This window comes from Andrographis paniculata, unplaced genomic scaffold, assembly GCF_009805555.1.
Source record: "Andrographis paniculata isolate CXL003 unplaced genomic scaffold, ASM980555v1 Contig64END, whole genome shotgun sequence".
Lineage (NCBI taxonomy): Eukaryota > Viridiplantae > Streptophyta > Magnoliopsida > Lamiales > Acanthaceae > Andrographis > Andrographis paniculata.
The window spans coordinates 3,413,480-3,438,045 of record NW_026137600.1 but is presented as its reverse complement, the minus strand read 5'-3'; the positions used below and the strand labels follow the sequence as shown (position 1 = coordinate 3,438,045).

Genomic DNA, 24,566 nt, shown 5'->3' with positions numbered 1-24,566 from the left:
GATCCACAACATCATATGTTAGGTCAAATCTATCTTATGTAACATTCTCATCCACCCTTAAATACATGCACAAATGATCTCAATGATTATTTCAATAATATTAGTTGATAGACACCAATATCCGATAAAATTGCAATGATCTATTTAAACTATAGCCGTCTAAGCTAGCCACAATCATGGTTGGGTGTCGAGAGACCCTTAAATGGAAGCCATATACCCCAGTGATGATATTTGTTCATTTATTTCACAAGTGACATACTTCTAAATTGATTAAATATACTCGTATTGAGGAATAGCTTTACAAATAATATTATACATATTCCATGTATATTGAGAATATGTGTGCTCACCAAATGTTCTGAAAATACTAATGAATACATTTTATGTACACATCAATGACTAATACGTTACTCAATAGAATTGGAGGGTCCAATATGTCTAATGCGTAACATTTACTTACTATACCTTTTAATATATTTCTTCTTGTTGAGAGTTTCTTCATACTTTCACAAATGCTTGCACGGACAATCACAATACAAAGGACATCGTGCGTCGTTAGTTATGCACTAACTTCAAAATATCTATTACTATGGTTCACCACATGATATATTATATCATATCTATGTTAAGGGACATTCTCGTCCACCTTAGAATATATTAATACATAAACTCATAAGTTATTTTAGAAATATCCGTTAATGCACGATAACTTTCAAGAACATGGGTGCTATGCAATCTATTAGTAATTGTTTGATCAAATTACAATCAAATTCTGAATAGATAATTAAATACTCATGTTTACAATATTTATACCTGTATATGAATAATAAATACTTCTCTACACAAACATGTACCCTCATATTTGGATATGTATACCTTTGGTATTAATGAATATACTCTCTGAACATTATAACATACTCATATTATCATTGTAATAACTCCGTTGCAAAAACTAAATACTCGCATAAATAAATTTGTTTTACAAGGGAATCCAAATCATTCAATAGTGGTCTCATACACATATTTATGTTCAATGTACAATATTCCAGAAATAAAAGAAATTCTAGCCACGAGATGACAAACCAAAAATACCTATGATGGAGCCTTCTTGCAACTTTGTCAGTGGTGTCATAGATGGACCACAACGATCATATTTTTTAGACAGTTCACATGATGTAATTCAACCCACCGTTTTTTAGTCCGCTGGTTAGACAAAAGTCAATGACCTTGCTGAGTGTATCGAATTTTTCCCCGACTCAGCTACATTGTTATTTATTATCCTCTAACGAGTTCCTTGGAATAGAGAATCCGCCCAACACTAGGTCATCGATTGTGCAATAAAGTTTTGGGCAAATGACTTAGTCTTCACAACAAGCATTATATCCTACTCAAATTCCGTCAGGGTGCCTAACCAACTTTGCTAAAACGGACGTTTATCATTTCTTGTTATACATGGGATATCTTTGCATTACCTACACGAAATGTAATTAATTACCTTATTGTAAATATTATAATTACTAACATATATTCTATACGTATCAGAATGCGAAAGTTGTCCATTAAATGTCAAAGAAAATATGCTTGGTGGGCTCTGAGAAATATGACGGAGATAGACTTTAAAAATCCCCAATGTCTATAAAAAAAATGTATATTTCCAATTATATTGACCATCAACGTGAAAAATATAGTTTAACCTCCAACAAAATCATTTCTAAATTTTTATCATTTTCGACAGACACGGTTGGAAAGCAATAAAATTTTAATATTATCAAATATATAAGCACATGAAATAAATACCATATTCATAGATCATTAGTTATAGTATATATATCAACAAAATCAGGATATTTTCAAACAAATGCAGCGTACAATATCGGACGATATGGGTAATATGATTAATAAATATAAGGTATACTGCACTAGAAAAATGTTTTCCGTGAAAATACCTACGCAAACCTGAAATTGAAAAAATCCCCACAAAATTTTTTCATATACATACCATTCTGTCAAAATGTCTTACTGTTAGAAAACCTTACCATTTTGTCATACTTTAAAAAAAAAAAAATCTCCAAGAATCAAACAAAAATATCGATCGATGATAAAAATTATTTTCAAGAATACAATTACTTCTAATATCAAAAAATGGTGAAGATGATCCATCATACCTGATTTATCGTCGTCATCTTCAACTGAACATGGGCGGAATCGGATTTGGCAAAGAATGACCCTCTTCTGTGAACCCTAACAACACTACTGTAATCAACGTGTAAAACTATCGCAGCAAAAGAACATTGCAGTCTAGAATTAAACCTTCGTCGCCTTATCCATTTCTCTCTTGCACCTGGGATTTGGGTTCAGATCGTCTTCTCATTACTCTCGCGCGAAAAAATCGAGTACACAAAAAATTGCAGACAAAATTGATTCCAATTTCAAATAAGGGCAATATGGGAAAGAAGTGAAGGGTAGAGAGTTAATAGCAAAATTTTTTTAAAAAAATAGTGAGTGTAGTGTTCATAAAATATGATTGGAGACTGAATTTTAAAGTTGAAAATAAAGATGGGTATTTAATTATATATATTAATAAAAACTAAAAAAGAACACGTAATTTTACAGGCTTACAGTACAGCCACCTCCTTTTCTTCTACATCCAACAAGATCATCTTTCTTTTATTTTATCTTTATGTTTTTTTTTCTTCATATTTTATTCTTCCATTTCCCACTTTCCCTGCTTCCATTCTTCACTCTCTATATTTGCCTTTATCTTCTTCCATTTCTTTTCTTCCTCGTTCTTTTCCATCTTTTATCTTTATTTTTCTTTATTTTCTTTTGTTGGATAATTAGTTATTTTCGCAACCGATTAATTGATGAGGCTACTGATCGATGAACCAAATTAATTAGATTAATTTAGATTAAATAAATAAATAATTTATTTATTGTATATTGGGTTTGGTTAATAATTTTGGCTAATTTTTCTGTCTCGAGACAAACCAAATTGTACAACCCCAATTAAACCCGGGTATATGCCTAAATCGCATGAATTTATTATATCCTCAAACATAATGTTTGAAATTATAATAAATTACAATCGTTTCAAATGGAAAGTTAAAGTTAAACCCGGTATATGGCCTAATTTGCCTGAACTTATTCAATTATTATGATAATTCACAACGTAAGTCATGACTTGAGTGATTGACTATGCGAGTGTCCTATGACTTCAACTGATCAACACTTTGTTGAATCGTATGAGACCTTATTTTTGCATATGCTAAGCTATCTTAAGAAGACATTGCATCTTTGCTCTTTGCATATGATACCAAGAAGCAAGGAAAGCAACTGGGGATTTGTCTTATATGGCTAAAAACAGAAGAAAACAATCAAATTATGAGAACTGTCGCCTCCAATCAATCGCAAAGTATAATGAGAGATACAAAAGAAAAGAAAAAAAAAAATAAAAACCAGATTAAAAGAAAATATTATCATTTGAAAAGGTATCTTAAAAAAATTGTTATCACCACTAAGCTAAAAATGATGGAAAAAAAATTTCCCTTTGGGAACTAAGTTTTATTGGCCTGAGAGTATTTGGTACATTGTTTGATCAGTTTAGTAAAGTAGAAGTTTTAAGGATTATGTTGATTTAGCAAGATTATTCATGAGCACCACCACAAAACTTTCCTAAGAGATTCCTTACTCGCACGAATATTTTGCTGATTATATTCAGGACGAACAAAGGCTAGTGTGAGTAGGTTTATGAACTTATGATCAGAAAAAAAAGGTGGTTTTGACACCCACTAAAGAAGGACACAATCCTCTATTCCCCTATTCCAACGAATAAAATGTTGCACTACTTGATGAGAGAGAATGTTAATGCTATTTATGCATTTTTTAACTTATCTACAATTCTATTATTTATTGATTTTTTTTCCTAAAAATATATTTTAAACAGTTTTATTCAGTAATTTATCTATTTTAATTTTTATTATATTATATTATCTTAAAAAATATATTAGTACTATTTTTCATAAGATATATTGTTCAAATATTGTTTAAACAATTTTATGATGAAATATTACACAAATAATTTAAATTTAATTTTCTATATAACATATAAATTCAAATTTTATAATACATTAATGTAATTTAATATTTTATGAAAATAATCAAACATTAGATTTCCATATTTCTATTTCATTATATTTTTATTATTTATTTAAATTTTTCTTCTAAATTATATATGAAAATTATATTAAAATTTAATTTAATTCATATTATTATTTTAATTTTATTACTTTATAAATTTTGTAAAATTTTTATTTGAATATAAAATATTACACTCAAAATAAAATAAATATTAAATTCAAATAAATACTTCAAATATTATGTAGAAATTGAGTCTAAACATACAGTATTTTAAATGTGATACTTTGAAAAAAATTAACAATAAAATAATTTAATAAAAAATGAGATAAATAAATAATAAATAAAAATTAAGTTAAAGTATTTTATTTTAAAAACTAGCAAGATAATAAAATAATAAAAAAAAATACATAAATGATATTAACATTCTCTCTCTCATTTATTGCATGGAAACATTTCATTTGATTGGAATAGAGAACAGAGAAAAATGGAAATAGAGGATTTGATGCTTAAAGAAACATGATGAATATATAAAGACTTTGGGGGTTATAGAGAACATGGAAGTAGCATTGACGGTGGTGGATGCTACAAGTATTTAAAAAGGAAAATCTCCCGACATGAAGACACTATATAAAAGGCTGAGGATGGATGAAGATGAGGTCCCTGACCAACACAACATTTCCAGTATTTTTTATCTCTATTTTTTCGGTATTTTAATTTTCCGCACATTTATCTGTTTTTCTTACCGCTCTCATTTGAATTCTACTTGTATTTTATTTTTCACTTTTCATGAAATTCGCTAAGTCCTATTTCCACGTACACGAACCTAGGGGCTTTCTGAAGTGTAATAGGGAACCCATGCTATCAAACCGTCATGAGATTTAAAATATAGAAATTTCCGTATAAAATAGGAACATTCAACCAACTCAGTTTCATAGATCTTAAAAATAGGATTGCTGACAACTGCAATAGATAACATGTTCAGTTGTTGGCCTGTAGTAAAGGCCTAAAAAATGAGTGGTACGGTCTCCACCATGACCTCCAAGGAACCCATTGATCCAAGGATCCTCTGCACCAGCTGTGACGACATCCACATCGATTATCCCCTCTGCCATTTTAAAACCTTCAAAACCCTAGCCAGCAACCATTTAGAATTGAGAAACCAGAAGATATTCACACAAGTGTAGGAGGTTTTCCAAATTGAAGCGAGCATGAGCCAAGCCGAGATCTATACGTTAAGGATATCTAGCTGGAAAGAGTTGCTGGCGAACGGTCGCTATTGGTGTACCTCGAAGCACTCTTTTCGACGAGGCTGAAGGCGATTTGGGTGAGAGATTAAAATCAATTTGATTTCGCAAGTGTTATTCCCTCATGATCTATAGGTATACAAATAAAAATAAAAATAAAAATCAATTTTATTTTGTAAGTATTATCCCCACTCAATGCGTGTTACCGTTTTTATTTATTTTTTTAATCTGTCTTTAAAACAAATTTATTAGGAATTTTTTATATTCTTATTTATAATTATTATATTTATTTATTTATTTTTATTCTGGATTGACAAGCATAACAAATATATTTATGATAATATATTTTAATATTTATATTTGTTAGGGATAAATTTTCAAATAAAAAAAAATTGTTGGACCAAAGAAAAATATTTTGTCACAGACATCTTGTAATAAAAACTATTAGTTGTTTTAGAACTATGTTACAGATAAAATATCCAGCTATAAATATGTCATTTTCTACTTTCTAGTAGTGCTGCTGGTTCCAATTAAGACAATGGCTATTTGTTTGAACTTTTGGAAAGGAAATTATGTTTATTTCTTTTTTGGTATTCCTTTTCATTGATTCATGGTGCATTTTTAGGACATGTATTTGAAACTACTTTTAATTAGTGGAATTCTTGTTGGCTATGTCTGTGAATATAGAAATTCATCTCAAATCGTATATATTGTATCTTTCGCTTTATTTTCGGATTAAATATTTTTTATTTTTTATTTTTTATTTTTTCCATTGACTTGACAACATTACATAACTATTTCAATTGAAGATTTTACTATTAAAAAAAAAATCCAAAACAATCACTCATTGATTGTTAAAAATAATGCAATTTCTGAAACAAAACTAATAAACTACTATGGATTATTTTAACAAATTTTTGTATAAGGTGCATGATATATTTATGGGAAAAACTATTTGACAAAACTGGTAATTGACTATATATACATAATCTATAGTTTTTGCAATTTTTCGAGGAAATAATTTAGGCTCTATATAAAATAACTCATGTTATATGTTGTAGTTGCTTTTCTGGGTTTATTATATAAATAATGTAGAATTCATATTCATTGAATTTTGGATATAAAGTTTAATGTACTTCAGAAAAAATAATATTATATACATACATACATATTTATTGCAAAATCTGAAAAGTTTTTTTTTAAATAAAAAAACTTAAGCAAAATAACATTTAAAACAATTCAAAAAAAAAATAAAATTGGTAACTAATAATAAATGTAATGGTTTCGTTTAGAATTATATTTATCATTCAAATAATTAGATTTAGACAATTATAAATGCAATCCTATATTAATCAAATTTTATTATTTTTTCAATTTTAGTCCCAAATTTTACTAGGTTTTAAAGGGCAAATTAGTCATTTTTTATGTTTTCGAATAATCTTAAAAGGGGTCATTTTTTCTTTCATGTCACATTCAAGTTTATCATGTAGAACTAAATATATGAAATTCTCTCCAAATTAAAATAGATAAAATTTTGGTTTTGTTCAACTCGTTTTGAGTTGCGCACTGATTTCTGGATCTGAATTTGGCTGACAGCTTAACCGGATTCCCTTACATCATTTTGCTTGTGTAATATTCTGTTACCTGAAATGTATTTATTTATCCAATTTTAAGATATGTTTGTATTCTTTCTTCTAGTTTGATGGAGATTTGTGTTTGTATGACTTTTTCTTTCGAGGATGGTTGAGTTTTATGGGCACTCAGCTTGTTTACAATCCAACTAAGTTACCAACCTCTACACACATATATATATAGTGTAACTCAGTATGATGTATATTACCTATAATTGTAAAAAGTGGTTTGTGTTATTAACTGTTTATTGCTAAAAATAGGATGATACGTGGCCAACTTCATATATTTATTCCACATAACATGGGAAAAACTATTAACATGTTTCGAATGAAATAATTTTATACCAATATTTAATAGGGTTACAAATATTAATAAAATTGAAAATATCTCAACAAACGCATTTGGAGGAAGTGTCATATAATAGGTACCCAAATAACAACTACAATATATTTGTACCATAACATTAGTTTTAAAGCTCAATAGTAATTCTTAAACACCACACACCTTTCACAGTGATTTTTTCTTCTAAATATACTAGTACACAAATAAGACTCAAATAATTTCTTCTACTTGTGCTTATTTCAAACCATGAAGTTTGATACTTAACATGAAAACAAAAAAGTCTTCTTTTTTTATTTTTTATTTTTACTACAGACAACCCTGTTTGTGGATACTTTTTTACTTAACTATTCAAAACACTTCTTTTAAAAACATAATGCATATGAAACACCAATCTTTTGTGTGTGTATGTGTGTGCGGAAAAGTCATTGAAAATTGGTCTAACTTTCAAACCGTGTTAGTAGTGTAGGAACATTAAAAAAAAAAAAAATTAAAAAAAAAACCACATTAACATTGGAGGTGCGGGGAATCGAACCGCTCTACCATATGAGCTACACCCCCTTGCCCTAATGAAACATTTTTCAGAAATATTACTTCGTTTTTGGTGGCATCCAACAAGAATTGTTGATCGTCCGGCTCCCATTCGGTACCTCATCGATTCTATAGATTGCATTGCTTAGGGTTTGAAAATCAAAGAAGGTTTCGGAATATCTGTTGTTTAGCGTTTGGTTCTTCAGTAATCACCTATTTGGCTTAGATTGCATTGTTTTGGATGCATACATCATACTTTGAAAATTGCAAATTAGAAGGTTATTGTATTAGCGATTCAGTTCCAATTCTTATTAATCGGAACAACAAACTATATTTTCTTAGATTATGTGCAAATATGTCTCGAAATATCAATAATATATAAATCCGTTTAGTCTTCGGCTTCAAAATGAATATTCTCCTTGTCCACCAAATCTATACTTCTTTTACTTTTTTATTTGTCCAAAAAAATATTCATTTTTATTTATAATAAATAATTTTTACACACTTGTTAATTTATATGACTTCAACATTATATTAATTTACAAATATGCCAAACTTACACAATCAAGTTATGTATAAAAATTATCACTCCTCGTATACTTTTCAAAATATTCTTATTTTATATCATTATTAACCAATATGATACTATATTCATTAAAATTGTATCTCATATGAGTATAAATTTCATGAACACACACATTATATAAAAAGAAGACAAATCCATTTATTTATTTTTTCTGAGGATGACAACTTGTTTATATCGATGAAATTTATGAACTCTATTGATTAATTACACTTTTGTTTGATTTTTTTTTTTAATATGATTGCAATATTTTCAATATATATTTAATTAATAAATAAATTGTTGGCCATGTGATCAGCTAGTTAACAAATTTGAACAAATAACAAGCTTGACCTGAATCAACCTTTCCAATTTTTGACGAATGGCAACCGCTTCTCGTGGGGATTGTAAACATTTATCATAGATAATGGGTGCATGAGTTTCGATGCTCAGTGACTTATGTTCATATTTGGAGACAAGTCAGCCAATTTTATATCATTTCCTGGATGCCTTCTTAATGTGTGAGGAATAATGCATAATTTCGCTGCTTAACTTTAAGTGTGGAAATTAGAATATGCTATTATTTTCTATGAGCGTACGGATAAAGGATCACATGCTATATGCTATGTTCCATTATGACTTATGAACTTAGTTGTCAATCACACTTGATGAATGCATTTTGGAGGGTCTGGAGTTTTATTTGCTGTATGTTCCCATTTATTTCAATATCACTGGATAGATTTAATATTATTATATATGTTATTTAACATAAATTATTATATACAGCATGATGAATAAATACAATCTAAGATGCTATTATGGTTCTGATTTTTTAGCGTAACATATAGGCTTAGGACTAGAGCCAAATATGAAAATATGTATTGATCAAATGGTCACTTTTTTGTAACTTGTACAATAAAATTTGTCTTTCGAAAAGTTTTAATTGCCATAAAGATAAAACCTGCAATATTTTCAAAACTAAGATTAAATATATATTGATTATGTGGGTCATGTCCAACCAGACACGAGACCCAACCCCAATACACATTGTTGGACCTAACTATACCCGAATACGACCATATATACCTTAACCCGACCTAAATCTACCCAACAAGACCTGATAGACTTAACTTAGAAGTTGATATGAATCCAGATCCCACATATATTAAAAGTTTATGTATTTTCTTCAGAAATATTATAATAAGATAATAAAAATTATATAAATTAAACTCAAATAATATTTTAATATAACTATATTGTTAGAAATTATATTTTTACATATATTTTATTTATATGTCATAATATTGTATGTCGTACCAGATTTGATACCCAAATAATTGAATATAACCCTAAATAAATGAGTCTGGTCTGGTGTCTAACTGGACCCATTGCGATGGTAACAATAGATTGAAATGTATAAATAAATGTATTAGATCTGCTGTTGCGGTTTGGAAACCCAAATCTTTTCCATTAATTACATGCTTTCAGTATTTCAGTATTTTTCATTTTATTTTTTCAGAACTTCTTATCATTTTGTGAATACAATCAAATACAACCTAGAATCAATGTTTGATAAAAACTTCAGCATCTTACATAGCGACCCAATACAATGGTTTACACATTGAATGTATGAAATCCGACCTTAACAAAACCCTATACAAATATATATATATATATGGTGGTTGGTAGGATAAGTTCCCCGGCGTGCCCTCGAAAGCCCTAAGCAACCCAGACCTCTACGCGGTTGAGAAGGAGCTCTACCTGGATCACTCTGCCATGTACAAGACAACCATTCATGGCAATTCTGGATGATGATTGCCAAGAACAGCAACTACGACACCCTATCCGGCCTCTGCCCCATGAACGGCAAGAAAGCCCCGCCTTTCAAGCCGGGAAGGTTCCCCTGCGTTGGCCACAACTGCATGAACCAGCCCATCTTTTACCACAATCCTACCGCAATTTCTGGGGATGTTATGAGAGGTGGGGTTAACGGAAGTTACGGGAGCAAGGAAGACTATTTCGAGGTGGTCTGGGAGAAGAAAGTGGGGTAAGAGAGCTGGGAGTTTAGGCATACACTCACTACTTCAAAAGAGTATCCATGGCTCATGCTTTACCTCACAGCTGATGCTACTAAAGGCTTTTCTGGTGGATACCATTATGAAACAAGAGGGATGCTCAAAATTGTAAGTTGTTTCAAATCATTATTTTATCGGGTTGTGATCGAACTTTTCGATCAGAAATGAGCAACAAACTGTGGATGTGCTGCAGCTTCCAGAGTCTCCTAATTTTAAGGTGAGACTAAGTCGGGATATCGAAATTGGGGGAGGGAATCAGAGTCAGTTTTACCTGATGGAAATAGGCAGCTGCTGGAAGAACGATGGCTTCCCATGTGACGGAGATGTGGTGTCCAATGTCACTAGATACTCCGAGAACATCATCAACCTGGACACCAGAGCTTGGTGCAGCCCGACCAACCTGGCTAACTGCCCACCATATCACATTACGCCGGATGACAAGAAAATATTCAGGAACGACTTCCCTTATGGAGCTTACCATTATTACTGTGTGCCCGGCAATACAAAGTATGAGGAGCTTCCATTCAGTGTCTGCGATCCCTACAGCAATCCACAGCCACAGGAATTGGTGTAGTTGCTGCCTCATCCAATCTGGGAAGAGTATGGCTACCCGACCAAGCAGGGACATGGCTGGGTTGGAGACGGGAGAACATGAGAGCTCGATGTTGGTGGGCTTTCCAGATGAATGCTCTCTGCAACTCAATCCCCCTCAGAAAAAAGTAACACAAACACAAATCTCCGCTAAACTAGATTGAAGAACCCAAGCACATTTCAAAATGAGATAAATAAATGAATTCTAGATAATGATAGTTATACAAAAAAAAATGATATAGAGACATGTAACCAGGTTGACAGCCAACTACAGATCCAAAAATCAGTGTGCAACTCTAAATCAGGTGCAATGCCCAATAAGGATACACATATTTTTATCTACGTAAGTATAGGAGTTTGGAGAGCATTTCAGATTTTAGTTCTACCCAACAACTATGAGTGTGTGTGATAAGGAAGAAAAAATGATGGCTTTTAAGATAATTGAAACTTAGCAAAAGATTAATTATGCCCTTTGAATCCTAGTAAAAAAAGGGAGTCAAAATGAAAAAAGGATAAAATTTGGTTGATATTGGACTGTATTTATAATGGTCTAAATCTAATCATGTGAATGATAAATATAATTCCAAAAAAAGTCATTACACTTACTATTAGATATCAATTATTTTCATCGATAGTTTTTAAGATTATTTACATTAAAATTAAAAGAAATTTTTATATTTTGCATTGAATATATATGTATATATAATATAATTTTTCTAAATACATTGAAAGTTACATCCAAGATTTAAATACTACTATTAAATTTTTAATATTATTTGGATAATCCTAAATTATGAATATCAATTCTACATTGTTTATATCTAATCCGCAAAAGTAACTACCATAGAACATCAATAGTTTTATAACGAACCAAAATGATTTACCCGAAATTAAAAATTGCCAAAAAAAAAAAATATCATTTACATAGTCCACTAATTATCAATTTTGTCATATGTATTTTCACTCAGCAAAATATATTACATTTCGGGCTCCGGAAAAATAAGTGTGATACCATGCTCAGTCTCTTTAGCAAATGAAAGACATGTGGCAAAAGATTTAAGCAAAATATAACCTATCCGTTACATAATTATTTACATATTTTATTTTGTAAGTAAAATAATAATTTTTTTATATCTCTAAGTTTAAAAATATTTTATATTTTAGGTTTAACTATAATTTTATTTTTTATTATGATATTTAATTTTTTGATTGCATATTATGTTTTATTTTTTGATTACTCATTTTTATAATACTTTTCTAATATATTTCAAGTATTTGTGATTCATAAATATGCATTTATGTATAATTTTTTAAATTACATGTATTGTATTAATGGCATGTTAGTTAAATTTTATGTGGATCAATAATCAACAATCAGCATTCTCAGATCCTGACAATCTCCTCCAATTTAAACTAAAGTTATATAATAAAATATACTGCAATAAATTTACAGGAGAATAAGATATATATTGGTTAGGGAATAGAAAAGTAAACAACTCTGTACTTAGTTTATTAGGAGAGAAAATGATGTTATGTTGGTGAAAGATAAAGTGTATATAAATCTACATATGTAGGAGTAATACTTAATGTACGGAAATAAAATAGAGTGACAAAGGAAAATGTATAGTGGATGTGATAGAGTGGTGCTTGTATATGAGTGTAATAAAAAGGGAAAAAAAAGGACAATGTGATGATGACGGAGATAGGAAGTAGCAAACAAATAAGTTATATTATTATTACTACAATCAAATTTTGATGAATAACAAAGAGTACAATATTTATAGACTCCCAAGAGTACCCGGATCACTACAAAAAAATAGTATATTTGTAACGGAATTTCGTCACTAAAGATCACGTAGCTAACGTAATTCCATCATTAATTCCGTCTCTAATATCATTAGTAACGAAAAAAGTGACTTTAAAGACGAAAAAATCTCGTTACAAAAATGATATTTTTTTGTAGTGGATAAACATAATGAAGCAAAAGAACTAGAACTAAAGTGTCAAAATATATCAAATAACTCTAACTAGACTTAATGAACAAGTAATTTTATTTAACAAACTTTGTCAGAGATAGATTTAATCATCATGTTGCATGGCTATTTCCAACAGACAACACAACTCCAAGCATCTCATTTTGAAATATGGTTTGCCTCACTAACGGAGGTGTTAGATAGGCATCAAAATTTGCCTCACTTTCTATTTCCACAACATGTTGTTGCTTCATTTCAAGTACACGAAATTCATCATCCATGGTTTATGTCTTTGTCTATCATTTGCATAAACTCGGTTTTCTTATACTTTCTTCTGTAACATTTCACCCTTCAACATCAAGGTAATATTAAGTAGTTTATGTCTTTCTCTATCATTTTCATAAGCTCCTACAATATGAACTTCAAATGAATAATAAGAAAAAACTATGAAGAATCTTGGCAAACTCCCGACCTGTGTGACATGAGTGCTGGGAGTAACAACTTCATTATCACAAGACCATGTTGACCATGGTAAAAATACCAAATAAAAAAAATACCATCAATTTTGGCCAAGATCAACCATAGATTAGTCAATGTTTGAGGTACGTAAATTTGTAGAAACCAACTTATGAAAGGTATAAATGAAAGGATACGTAGTTCCAATTTACACACATAGACAAGGTAAATTTCACTTAATTCGAGTGGTAAAGTGATGCGAACTTGCCAAGGATAACAATTCGGATCGAATTCCACAAGAATAAGTAACAAAAATATTGTAGATTTGGATAGAGTAAGGGATGGATGGCTATATATATATATATCTATATTAATGGAGATAAACTGGACTCTCTTGAATTGAGAGGTAGTCGGGAAGGCAACACGAGAGATCAAGCTCACGTATCACAATCCTCTAAACAAGCTGACAATACAAGCTAAGGCAAGAATAGTTCCAGTACTATTCGAGAGGCCACGACTTGTTTCAGATCACTCGAAACAACTCGATTTGGGGATATGAAGCTGTAACCGAATCACTCAAGATTACACTTCAAAAAGGCACAAGAATCGCTCTTGAAAAAAAAACCAGTTTATAAAATCTCTTTGTGGAATGAAAAAATCTTACAATGATAATCATGGGTCCTTTTATAGAGGAACCATGGAAATTTAAAAACAAGAAAGTACACTCTTAAAGGAAATAAAATCATATGGGGAGTAGTTATTATAATTAGCCTTATTTAGTATTATTGACCCATAATTCATGGCAATCCCATGATTATTGGTAATCCCTTGATCTATGGAATTCCTTCATTCATGGGATATTGATTCATGGGATCCCTTCAATTAGGGATAGTAATTTAGGGGAGGTCCAATGCCTTGTAAGGTGCTCCTGGCCTTATGGTCCTTGGGACTTGTGATCCAATTTCCAGAAGAATGCATGGTTTATTTTGATCGTCGTTGTAGAGTTCAGCAGTGGCATCCATTTGAAGTTTGGCACACTTTGTTATTGCCAATTGAAATTTATGGGCTCGGCTCCTAGTGATTGGTCCAGGAGGAATTATGATTGGGTCCAATTCCGTCATGATGGTCACATCATCCCCCCTCTCTTGAAAAGTTTGTCCCATCAACCTCTCGTCACCTACATCAAACGGAGACAAGTCAGAAACATTAAATGTAGCATGGACATTATACTCACCTGGGAGGTCTAGTTTGTAGGCATTATCGTTGATGCGTTCAACGACTTGAAAGGGACCATCGCCTCGTGGGGACAACTTAGACTTGCGTTGTGCCGGAAATCTCTCTTTTCGTAAGTGAAGCCACACCCAATCACCGGGTTGGAAGACAATCTTCTTGCGGTGGCGATTAGCAGCTTTTGCATTCCGCGCATTGGTAGCGTCAATTTCCTTTTGTACTGTCTTATGAAGCTCCTGAATCTTTTGTGCCCGATCCCTGAAATTAACATTTTGTCGCTCACTACATGGTAGTGGCAATAGGTCAACTGGAGAAAGTGGGTTGAATCCGTACACTACTTCAAAAGGGGACATGTTAGTAGCACTATGGATAGCACGATTATATGCAAACTCAACATGAGGGAGACAACTTTCCCAACTACGCAAATTCTTTTTGATAATACACCTAAGGAGAGTGCCTAGGGTGCGATTTGTTACTTCCGTTTGACCATCTGTTTGTGGGTGATATAAGGTAGAAAAGAGAAGTTTTGTCCCTAATTTTCCCCAAAAGTTTTTCCAGAAAAAGCTTAAGAATTTAGTGTCCCTATCAGATACAATCGTACGGGGAATTCCATGCATTCTAACTACTTCTTTGAAAAACAAATTAGCAATATGCATTGCGTCATTCGTCTTATTGCAAGGAATAAAATGGGACATTTTTGAAAACCTATCGACAACAACCATGATAGAGTCCTTACCTCCTTTTGTACGAGGTAGCCCCAAAATGAAGTCCATACTCAAATCTACCCAAGGTGTGTCGGGTGTAGGCAGGGGCTTATATAAACCATGTGGTAGCGTTGTGGATTTGGCTTGTCTACATGTAATGCAACGTGTAATGTGTTGTTCCACGTCCGCACGCATCCTTGGCCAATAAAATTTTTCCTGCAAAAGTTTAAGAGTTTTGGTGGCTCCAAAATGCCCCATGAGTCCACCTTCATGGACTTCGTGAGTTAAAACAGTTCGAATAGAACCTTGTGGAATACACAACTGGTTAGCCTTATACAAATAGCCCTCATGCAAATAGAAATCTTTAAATCCAGTGCTGGCACACTTATTGAAGATGTCAGAAAAATCTTTGTCATTTGCATACAATGATTTTACCTGTGAGAACCCTAGCAATTGAGAAGTCAAAATAGTAAGAATGTGAGTGCGCCTAGAAAGTGCGTCAGCTACGACATTATCCTTTCCCTTCTTATACTTTATCACATAAGGGAATGTATCAACAAAAGAAATCCATCTGGCATGCCTCTTATTTAGTTTAGCTTGAGTTTTTATATGCTTAAGGGACTCGTGATCTGAGTGGATAACAAATTCCTTTGGCAAAAGATAATGCTGCCATACCTGAAGTGCACGAACCAAGGCATATAACTCCTTGTCGTAAGTTGGGTAGTTCAAGGCTGCGCCACCTAGCTTCTCGCTGAAGTATGCAATAGGTTGGCGATTTTGCATTAGAACGGCTCCAATACCCACACCTGAAGCATCACATTCAAGTTCAAATGTTAGTTCAAAGTTCGGGAGTTTAAGAATTGGGGCATGAGTTAACAAATATTTCAGCTTGTCGAAGGCTTGTTGTTGCGCTTCTCCCCAACTAAACAGTTCATCCTTGCGAATAACAGCAGTGAGAGGGGCTGCAATAGTACTGAAATCACGAATAAACCTTCGGTAGAATCCCGCCAAGCCATGGAAACTACGAACTTCACGAACAGTAGTAGGGACAGGCCACTCCTGGATGGCTCTGATCTTCTCCTCATCGACTTGTATTCCCTGTGCGCTAACAACATAGCCAAGGAATAGACAACTAGAAACACAAAATGCACATTTTTCAACATTTGCATAAAGTTTGTTCTGCCGCAATAAAGTGAACACTTCTCTCACATGCTCAATGTGTGCAGATAAGTCCTTACTATAGATCAAGATGTCATCAAAGTAAACAACCACAAACCTTCCTATGCAAGGTCTAAGAACATGATTCATCAATCTCATAAAGGTACTAGGGGCATTAGTTAAGCCAAAAGGCATGACAGTCCACTCATACAGCCCTAGCTTAGTTTTGAAAGCAGTTTTCCACTCATCTCCTTCTCTCATTCTTATCTGATGGTAACCACTTTTAAGATCAATTTTTGTAAAAAGAGCAGCACCCTGAAGTTCATCAAGCATATCATCTAATCTAGGAATAGGATGTCTATACTTAATAGTAATTGCATTTATTGCTCTACAATCTACACACATACGCCACTTACCATCCTTCTTTGGAACGAGGAGTACCGGTACAGAACATGGACTAAGGCTCTCACGCACCCAGCCTTTATCTAACAAGTCTTGGATTTGCCTTTGGATCTCTTTGGTCTCATCCGGGTTGGCCCTATATGCCGGCCTATTTGGCAATTGAGCGCCAGGTATGAAATCAATCTGATGCTCAATACCACGGATTGGGGGCAACTCGCTTGGTAGTTCCTTGGGTAGTACATCAGAAAATTCCTGCAAAATAGGATAGAACTCTGGAGGCAGGTTAGATTGCAAATCATAAGCTGTAAGGAGATTAAACTTACAAAGCAAAATGTAAATCCTATCACTCTCATCCTCTCCAATGGATCTAATATCCTTTCGAGTGAGAAATATGGCCTGGTCACTGTTCCTCCCCATTTGGGAAAGGGTATCTTTGGTAGGTACTCCCTTACTTTTCTCTCGTTTTTCTGAGGGGATCACTCTTGGAACTCGCGATGGAGCGGTCATAGACGAACTTGCCATGGAATTTATGTCTGCCTCTCGTATGGAGCTTTGAGTTCCCGCTGATTTTGAGACGTTCTCCATAGCCATCATTTCTTGAACATGGTTTTTTTGTATCACTTCCTGATCCGTGTGGGCTTCTTGGGGGGTAAGGGGAGTCAAGGTGATCTTTTTGCCCTCATGTGTGAGCGTAAAAGTATTTTCCTTCCCAAAGTAGGTGACATTGCGATCAAATTGCCAAGGCCGTCCAAGTAGTATGTGGCAAGCCTGCATTGGCACAACATCGCATACAACCTGGTCCATATAACCACGAATTCGGAAGGTTACCTCAACTTGTTTATTTACTCGTAGTTCCCCATTATTGGTCAACCACTGCAATCGATAGGGTCGCGGATGGGGCTTGGTGACAAGGTTCAACTTTTTGACCAATGTCTCACTAACCACATTGGTGCAGCTTCCGTTATCAATTATCATGCTGCAAATCTTGCCTTCGATTTTGCAACGACAGTGGAAGATGTTCTCTCTTTGCATTTGGGTTGGTTCCTCCTTTTGAAATGTACTAAGAGACCGCAGAGTTACCACCGTGATTTTGGAGTATTCATCATCTTCTTCAACAGTACTTTCCTCACATTCAAGAATTTGTTCACCATCTACATCTCCTTCATCGTCGGTGACGACTTCACCCGCATCCGTCAAGATCATAGCCTTCTTGTTCGGGCACTCAGAGGCATAGTGCCCTTTCCCTTGACACCGAAAACAGGTAATTTCACGGTTTCGGGGATTCTTGCCATGGACATATTCCTTTTGTGGGTTTCGAGTTGTGCCAACATGCGCAACACTTTTTCCCTTGTCAACATTAGAAAATTTATTGACGTTAGTATTAGGGATACCTCGGGGCTCCAGGATAGTTTGGGTAGACCGGGGTGGTGGTCGATTGAAAGAATCCGCTCGCCCCTTTCGCTTGCGTTGTTTCTCCAATAAAATCGCACGTTGGAGCAATTCCGACAAGTCAACATACGGGTGTAGCTCTAGAGTATCTCTCAAATCTCGGTTGATTCCACTCATGAATCGAGCCATGGTTGCTTCAGGATCCTCCACAATATCAGCCCGCATCATGGCTGTCTCAAGCTCTTTGTAATACTCCTCTACACTTCTGTTACCTTGAGACATTTGTTGAACTCGTTCGTGTAGCTCCCTCCTATACCAGGATGGTACGAATCGTTTCCTCAGAGCCTTTTTGAGCCCATCCCATGTGGTGATCCGCGCCTTCCCTTCTCGCCTTCGTTTCGTACTTAGTTGCTCCCACCAATTAAGGGCATAGTGGGTGAACTCCATTACAGCAATTCTCGTCCATTGCTCATCATCATATGTAGAGCAATCTCGAATCAACTCCATCTTCTTCTCCCAATCAAGATAAACATCCGGGTCAGAATTCCCATTGAAAGAAGGAATGCTGAACTTCAAGTTCCTCATAGGATCTTGATTTCGGTTGTCTCTATTTGGAGGGGGTGGCTCCCATTCTTCATCAAAATTTTCAGAAGCGTCTTCCCTACCTCGGTATATAGGATTCCGCCTTGCAGATCGACTAGCGTCGGGGGCGGGTCGGCCCTGCTGTCGCTCAGTTGTCAATTCCCGAATAGATTGAGCAAGATCAGCCAACATTGAGTGTACGGTGTCCATCTCGTCAGTAAGTTGCTTCATGAATCGTGCTTCCAATGCTTTGGATAGCGCTGCGATTTGAGGATTAGGGCGCTCGTCTGGGTGTCCTTCACCTGCCATCAAAGAAAAAATGTAAAATAACAAGGGTATATCCTCACACAGGTTTCTCCTCTCTTGAATCGCGCTCTCCGGTATGTAATGATCTCGCCACAAACACTCTTTCACTCCGCTCGTGTTTCACTCACTTAAATAAAACTGGTCAACGACCCAATGCAATTCCCAAATCAAGAAATTTCAAGTAAAAATCACAAGTAATTAGACCTTTAGATAATCGAATAAAAATAGGAGAAATATTATAAACTTTTTTTTTTTTGGAAAGAAGTGGATATGGATAATGGAAATGAAAATATTAAATAAAGAAAATTAAGAGAGAAAAAAAATGTATGGAAAGATAGAAAAGGGATAAGAATATATAGAAATATATTAATGTTGTGTAGAAAAGGAAAACAAAATATTCTCAAGTCTTTTTTTTTTTTTTTTTCAACTTTTCTTTTTTTGTATTTTCTATTTTTTTTTCGGATTTTTTTTTTTCGGATTTTTTTTTTTTTTTGTTTTCAAATATGAACCGTGATATCAATCAAGAGATTGTATCAACTAGCTCTGATACCAGATGATGCGAACTTGCCAAGGATAACAATTCGGATCGAATTCCACAAGAATAAGTAACAAAAATATTGTAGATTTGGATAGAGTAAGGGATGGATGGCTATATATATATATCTATATTAATGGAGATAAACTGGACTCTCTTGAATTGAGAGGTAGTCGGGAAGGCAACACGAGAGATCAAGCTCACGTATCACAATCCTCTAAACAAGCTGACAATACAAGCTAAGGCAAGAATAGTTCCAGTACTATTCGAGAGGCCACGACTTGTTTCAGATCACTCGAAACAACTCGATTTGGGGATATGAAGCTGTAACCGAATCACTCAAGATTACACTTCAAAAAGGCACAAGAATCGCTCTTGAAAAAAAAACCAGTTTATAAAATCTCTTTGTGGAATGAAAAAATCTTACAATGATAATCATGGGTCCTTTTATAGAGGAACCATGGAAATTTAAAAACAAGAAAGTACACTCTTAAAGGAAATAAAATCATATGGGGAGTAGTTATTATAATTAGCCTTATTTAGTATTATTGACCCATAATTCATGGCAATCCCATGATTATTGGTAATCCCTTGATCTATGGAATTCCTTCATTCAGGGGATATTGATTCATGGGATCCCTTCAATTAGGGATAGTAATTTAGGGGAGGTCCAATGCCTTGTAAGGTGCTCCTGGCCTTATGGTCCTTGGGACTTGTGATCCAATTTCCAGAAGAATGCATGGTTTATTTTGATCGTCGTTGTAGAGTTCAGCAGTGGCATCCATTTGAAGTTTGGCACACTTTGTTATTGCCAATTGAAATTTATGGGCTCGGCTCATAGTGATTGGTCCAGGAGGAATTATGATTGGGTCCAATTCCGTCATGATGGTCACATCATAAAGGATTATCCAAAAATAGATCCAGTTTTACAAAAATGACTACTAGTAATACATGTGAAAAACTGCCTCTAAAGTTTGTTTTATATTTTCAAGATTGATTAATAAAATAGTGAAATTAAGTGTTGTGAATATGTCATTCCAAAAAATCTTATATGCCTAGAGGCAAAAGATTCATACAAAAAAATTCAAGTACGCTGAGGATATCAAATCAAGTGAAAGATACACAAAAAGATATATTGACTAGTTTATGGTTTACCTTATCTGATCTTCAAGTCTTTAATAAAGCAGTCACAAAAAAAAAAATGTTGCCACATCTTTTAGGGATTTAAACTTCCTTGCAAGACAACGTGGATGTAATATTGAAATTATTTTAACTAAGTCAACAACCAAGCCAGCTATTATGCATGATATTTATATTTTAATTATATAAAATATTGGTTAGTAAGATAGGCACCTTATCCCTCCGTTCGGAATATTTGTACTTCCTTTGCTCTACTACCCAATTGGCCAGTTGTTTACGTAACGGAAGTCGATTCCTTGGATGAATGTGGGTTAGGTTAAAAACTCAAATCATAGGAATCATTGTAATTTGCTTGCTCAAGATGGTAATTCTCATTGTCACTTCCTTTTCATGTACTTTAGATCGATATCTTGTAATCCTTCCAGAACCAACCTATTGAAACATAATTAGAAAGTTAAATTTTACATAATATATGATCTTGTGTACATACCTCATGCATTTCTAATATGTAGCAATTTAAATTTTTTCTGCATCGAAGGACTCTAAAATATATTCTCCATGTCTTTTCAGAGGTCGTTGTTGATAAACGGCGTGAATTTCTTTCGAGCAAGTTGTTAATGGAAGATAAATTAGAAACTTAATACAACGTAAAAGAATGAAGTAAATACATTTAAATAAGACATATTTGTAGTGGCTACTATTAGTTGAAAATGTATAACACAATTTGAATTTTGTTCGAAAATTATAAATGTCTAACCAGGTGAAATGTTCTAAGTTAGACCAATTTTTTGTTTCATAATTATTAAGAGACATATTAGCCTTTCTAGAATGTATCTATTCAATTACTCTATTTGTAGTTGTGGTGTCTAAGAATGACCATCGAGTTATAGAACTTTTGTTAGGCTACCAATAAAGCACTCGCATAAAATAAGTGTTTCCACTCCATAGGCATTGTTGTAATTTGCTCACCAAAGGTGATAAATTTTAGGGTCACTTCATCTTCATGCACTTTCGAGAGATATCTTCTAATAGTTCCACAATCAACCTATTGAACCATTATTAGAAACTTATTTTGTAACTTTTACATATTATATCTTATTGTGTACATACCTCATTCATTTTCAATATGTACCAACGAAAATCTTGGCTCGATTGGGGATGTCTAAAAAATATTCTTCATGTCTTTTAAGTGGATGTTGTCAATGAACGATGTAAAGTTCTTTGAAGCACGTTGTTAATGGAGTGGAAATGAGATTGTTCCTAACAATAAATATCCATTGGAAGTTACATATGTATTGCAACAAAAAAGAAAGCTTAGAAGAACTTAAAGATATTTTTTGACCCACAAACATGATTTCTTTTCTAAAACAATTGAACATGATTAAATAAAACCAAATTGGGACAAGGCCCAAATGCTTTGCGATATTTCATTACTACATGAAACTTTCAATTTTGTTTCCTAATTTATTGGGAGACTTCTCCCATTTCTTGAAATAAAAATAAACTTATTGTTAATATGTGATTTATTTGCTTATTGAAAGAACATCAGATGTCAATATATACACTTGTCCCTTTGTTTTAAGACAAGCAGAGAAACAACAAACGGATAATTTTTATTTCTATTACTACAGTAGTTCAATTTTGATGAATAACCAAAACTACTATATTTACAAACTTCTAAAACTACCCGGATAAACATAACGAAACAAAAGAACCGGAACTAAAAGGTCTAGATTTATAAAATAACTCTGACTAGACTTTAGGAACAAGTTATTTTATCTAACAATCATGGTCAAAGATAGATTTAGTCATCCAATGGCATGCTTATTTACAACAGAAACCACAACTCTAAGAATCTCATATTGAAATCTAGGTTGCCTCACTAACGGAGGTGTTTGATAGGCACCAGATTATGCTCATTTCCTATTTCCACATTGCGTTGCTGCTTCAATTATAGAACGTGATATTCATGCTATGGCTTCGTTATGTTTCTCGTTCATAGAATACCAAAAAAACTCGGTTTTCTTCTAGTTTCTTCTGTTGAATAACTTGGTTTGAAATGATATCTCATAACATTTCACCCTTGAACATTAAGGTAATATTAAGTGGTTTGTGTCTTTCTTTATCATTTGCATAAGCTCCTACAATATGAACTACAAATGAATAATAAGGAAACAATATGAAGAATCTTTGCAACACCCTCAACTAGGGCAACGTGAGAGCTGAGTGTAAAAAATCACTTATGACAAGACCACGTTAACCCTTGGTAAAATACAAATAAAAATACAATCGATTTTGGTCATTATCACCATTAAAAGAAGTAAGGTAAAAATATATAGATTAGTCAATGTTTAAGGCTCTCAAATTCGTAAAATGTCGTAATTGTATTTGCTTCATTTATTTTAGTTGTATTAACTTTCTAATTGCTAATGGAAATTAATATTGTGGGAACATTCAAACTGTTAATTTGTATTTTACTATCAACACGCTTCAAGGGAATTCAAACTGTTTATCAACAACTACCCTTGAAAAGACATGGAGAATATTTCTTAGACTTCTCGAATGCAGCAAAAATTTAAATTGCTACTTGGAATTGCATGAGGTATGTACACAATATCATATAGTATGTGCATGGTTAATTTTTCTAATCATGTTTCAATAGGTTGATTTTGGAAGCATGACACAATATCAATCTAAAGTACATGAAAAGGAAGTCACAATTAGAGTTATGGCCTTGGACAAGCAAATTACAATGATGCCTATGGTTCAATTTTTTAACCAAACCCATATCCATCCAAGGGTGGGCTTCCACTACGTAAACGACTGGGCAATTGGGTAGTAAAGCAGATGAAGTATACTTATTCCAAATAGAGGGATAAGGAGCCTATCTTACTAAACATTATTTTTATGTAATTAATAAATAAATATCATACATAATAGCTGGCCTGGTTGTTGACTTAGTTAAAACTATTTTAGTATTACATCTACTCTGGTCTGGCGAGGAAGTTCAAATCCCTAAAAGAAGTGACAACATTTATTTTATTTGACTGCTTTATTGAAGATTTGAAGGTCGGATAAGGTAAATGTAGATAGGTCTATATATTTTTTGATGTATCTTTCACTGTATTCATCTTGTATTACTTCTATTAGAGTCCGTTTGGTAGGGAATAGACTCTGTAGAGGTTGAACGTTTTGGACTTGCTAGTCCCTTATTTGGTTGCATCAATGATTGTGAAAGATGTAGGAAAATTTCAACTTTGGTAGAATTTATTGAGTGCACCCCAGCTACACCCCCAGCTCTGATCATATATTCATCAGGGAGATTAAGTCGATTTTGGTGGGCATCAAACAAGAATTTTTCATTGTCCAACTTTCATTTGGTAGCTCATCGATTTGTTATTTCCATGTTGTCTTCTGTAGATTGCATTGCTTAGGGTTTGAAAATCTAAGAAGTGTTTCAAAAGGTCTGTTGTTTAGCGTTTGGTTCTTCAATAATCACCTATTTGGCCTGCTTGCATTTCTATTCAGACCATATTTATTCTGTGAAGTTGATGATTCCAAGTTGTAGAACCCTGTTGAA

At 33.3% G+C, this 24,566-nt stretch overlaps 1 protein-coding gene and 1 pseudogene across 1 annotated transcript; one reads left to right on the top strand and one right to left on the bottom strand.

The window, feature by feature from the left end:
- The first annotated feature begins 10,054 nt into the window (after window positions 1–10,054).
- LOC127261704 (uncharacterized) lies at window positions 10,055–11,205 on the top strand (annotated as a pseudogene).
- A 3,231-nt stretch (window positions 11,206–14,436) lies between these two features.
- On the bottom strand, window positions 14,437–19,314 carry LOC127261703 (uncharacterized). Its single transcript, XM_051290002.1, has 7 exons — window positions 18,373–19,314; window positions 17,758–18,318; window positions 17,036–17,286; window positions 15,959–16,606; window positions 15,055–15,826; window positions 14,775–14,901; window positions 14,437–14,717 (listed from the first exon to the last, which is right to left on the bottom strand). Exons 1-7 carry the CDS (start codon window positions 19,312–19,314, stop codon window positions 14,437–14,439), a joined length of 3,582 nt encoding a protein of 1,193 aa, XP_051145959.1.
- Between the last annotated feature and the right edge of the window lie 5,252 nt (window positions 19,315–24,566).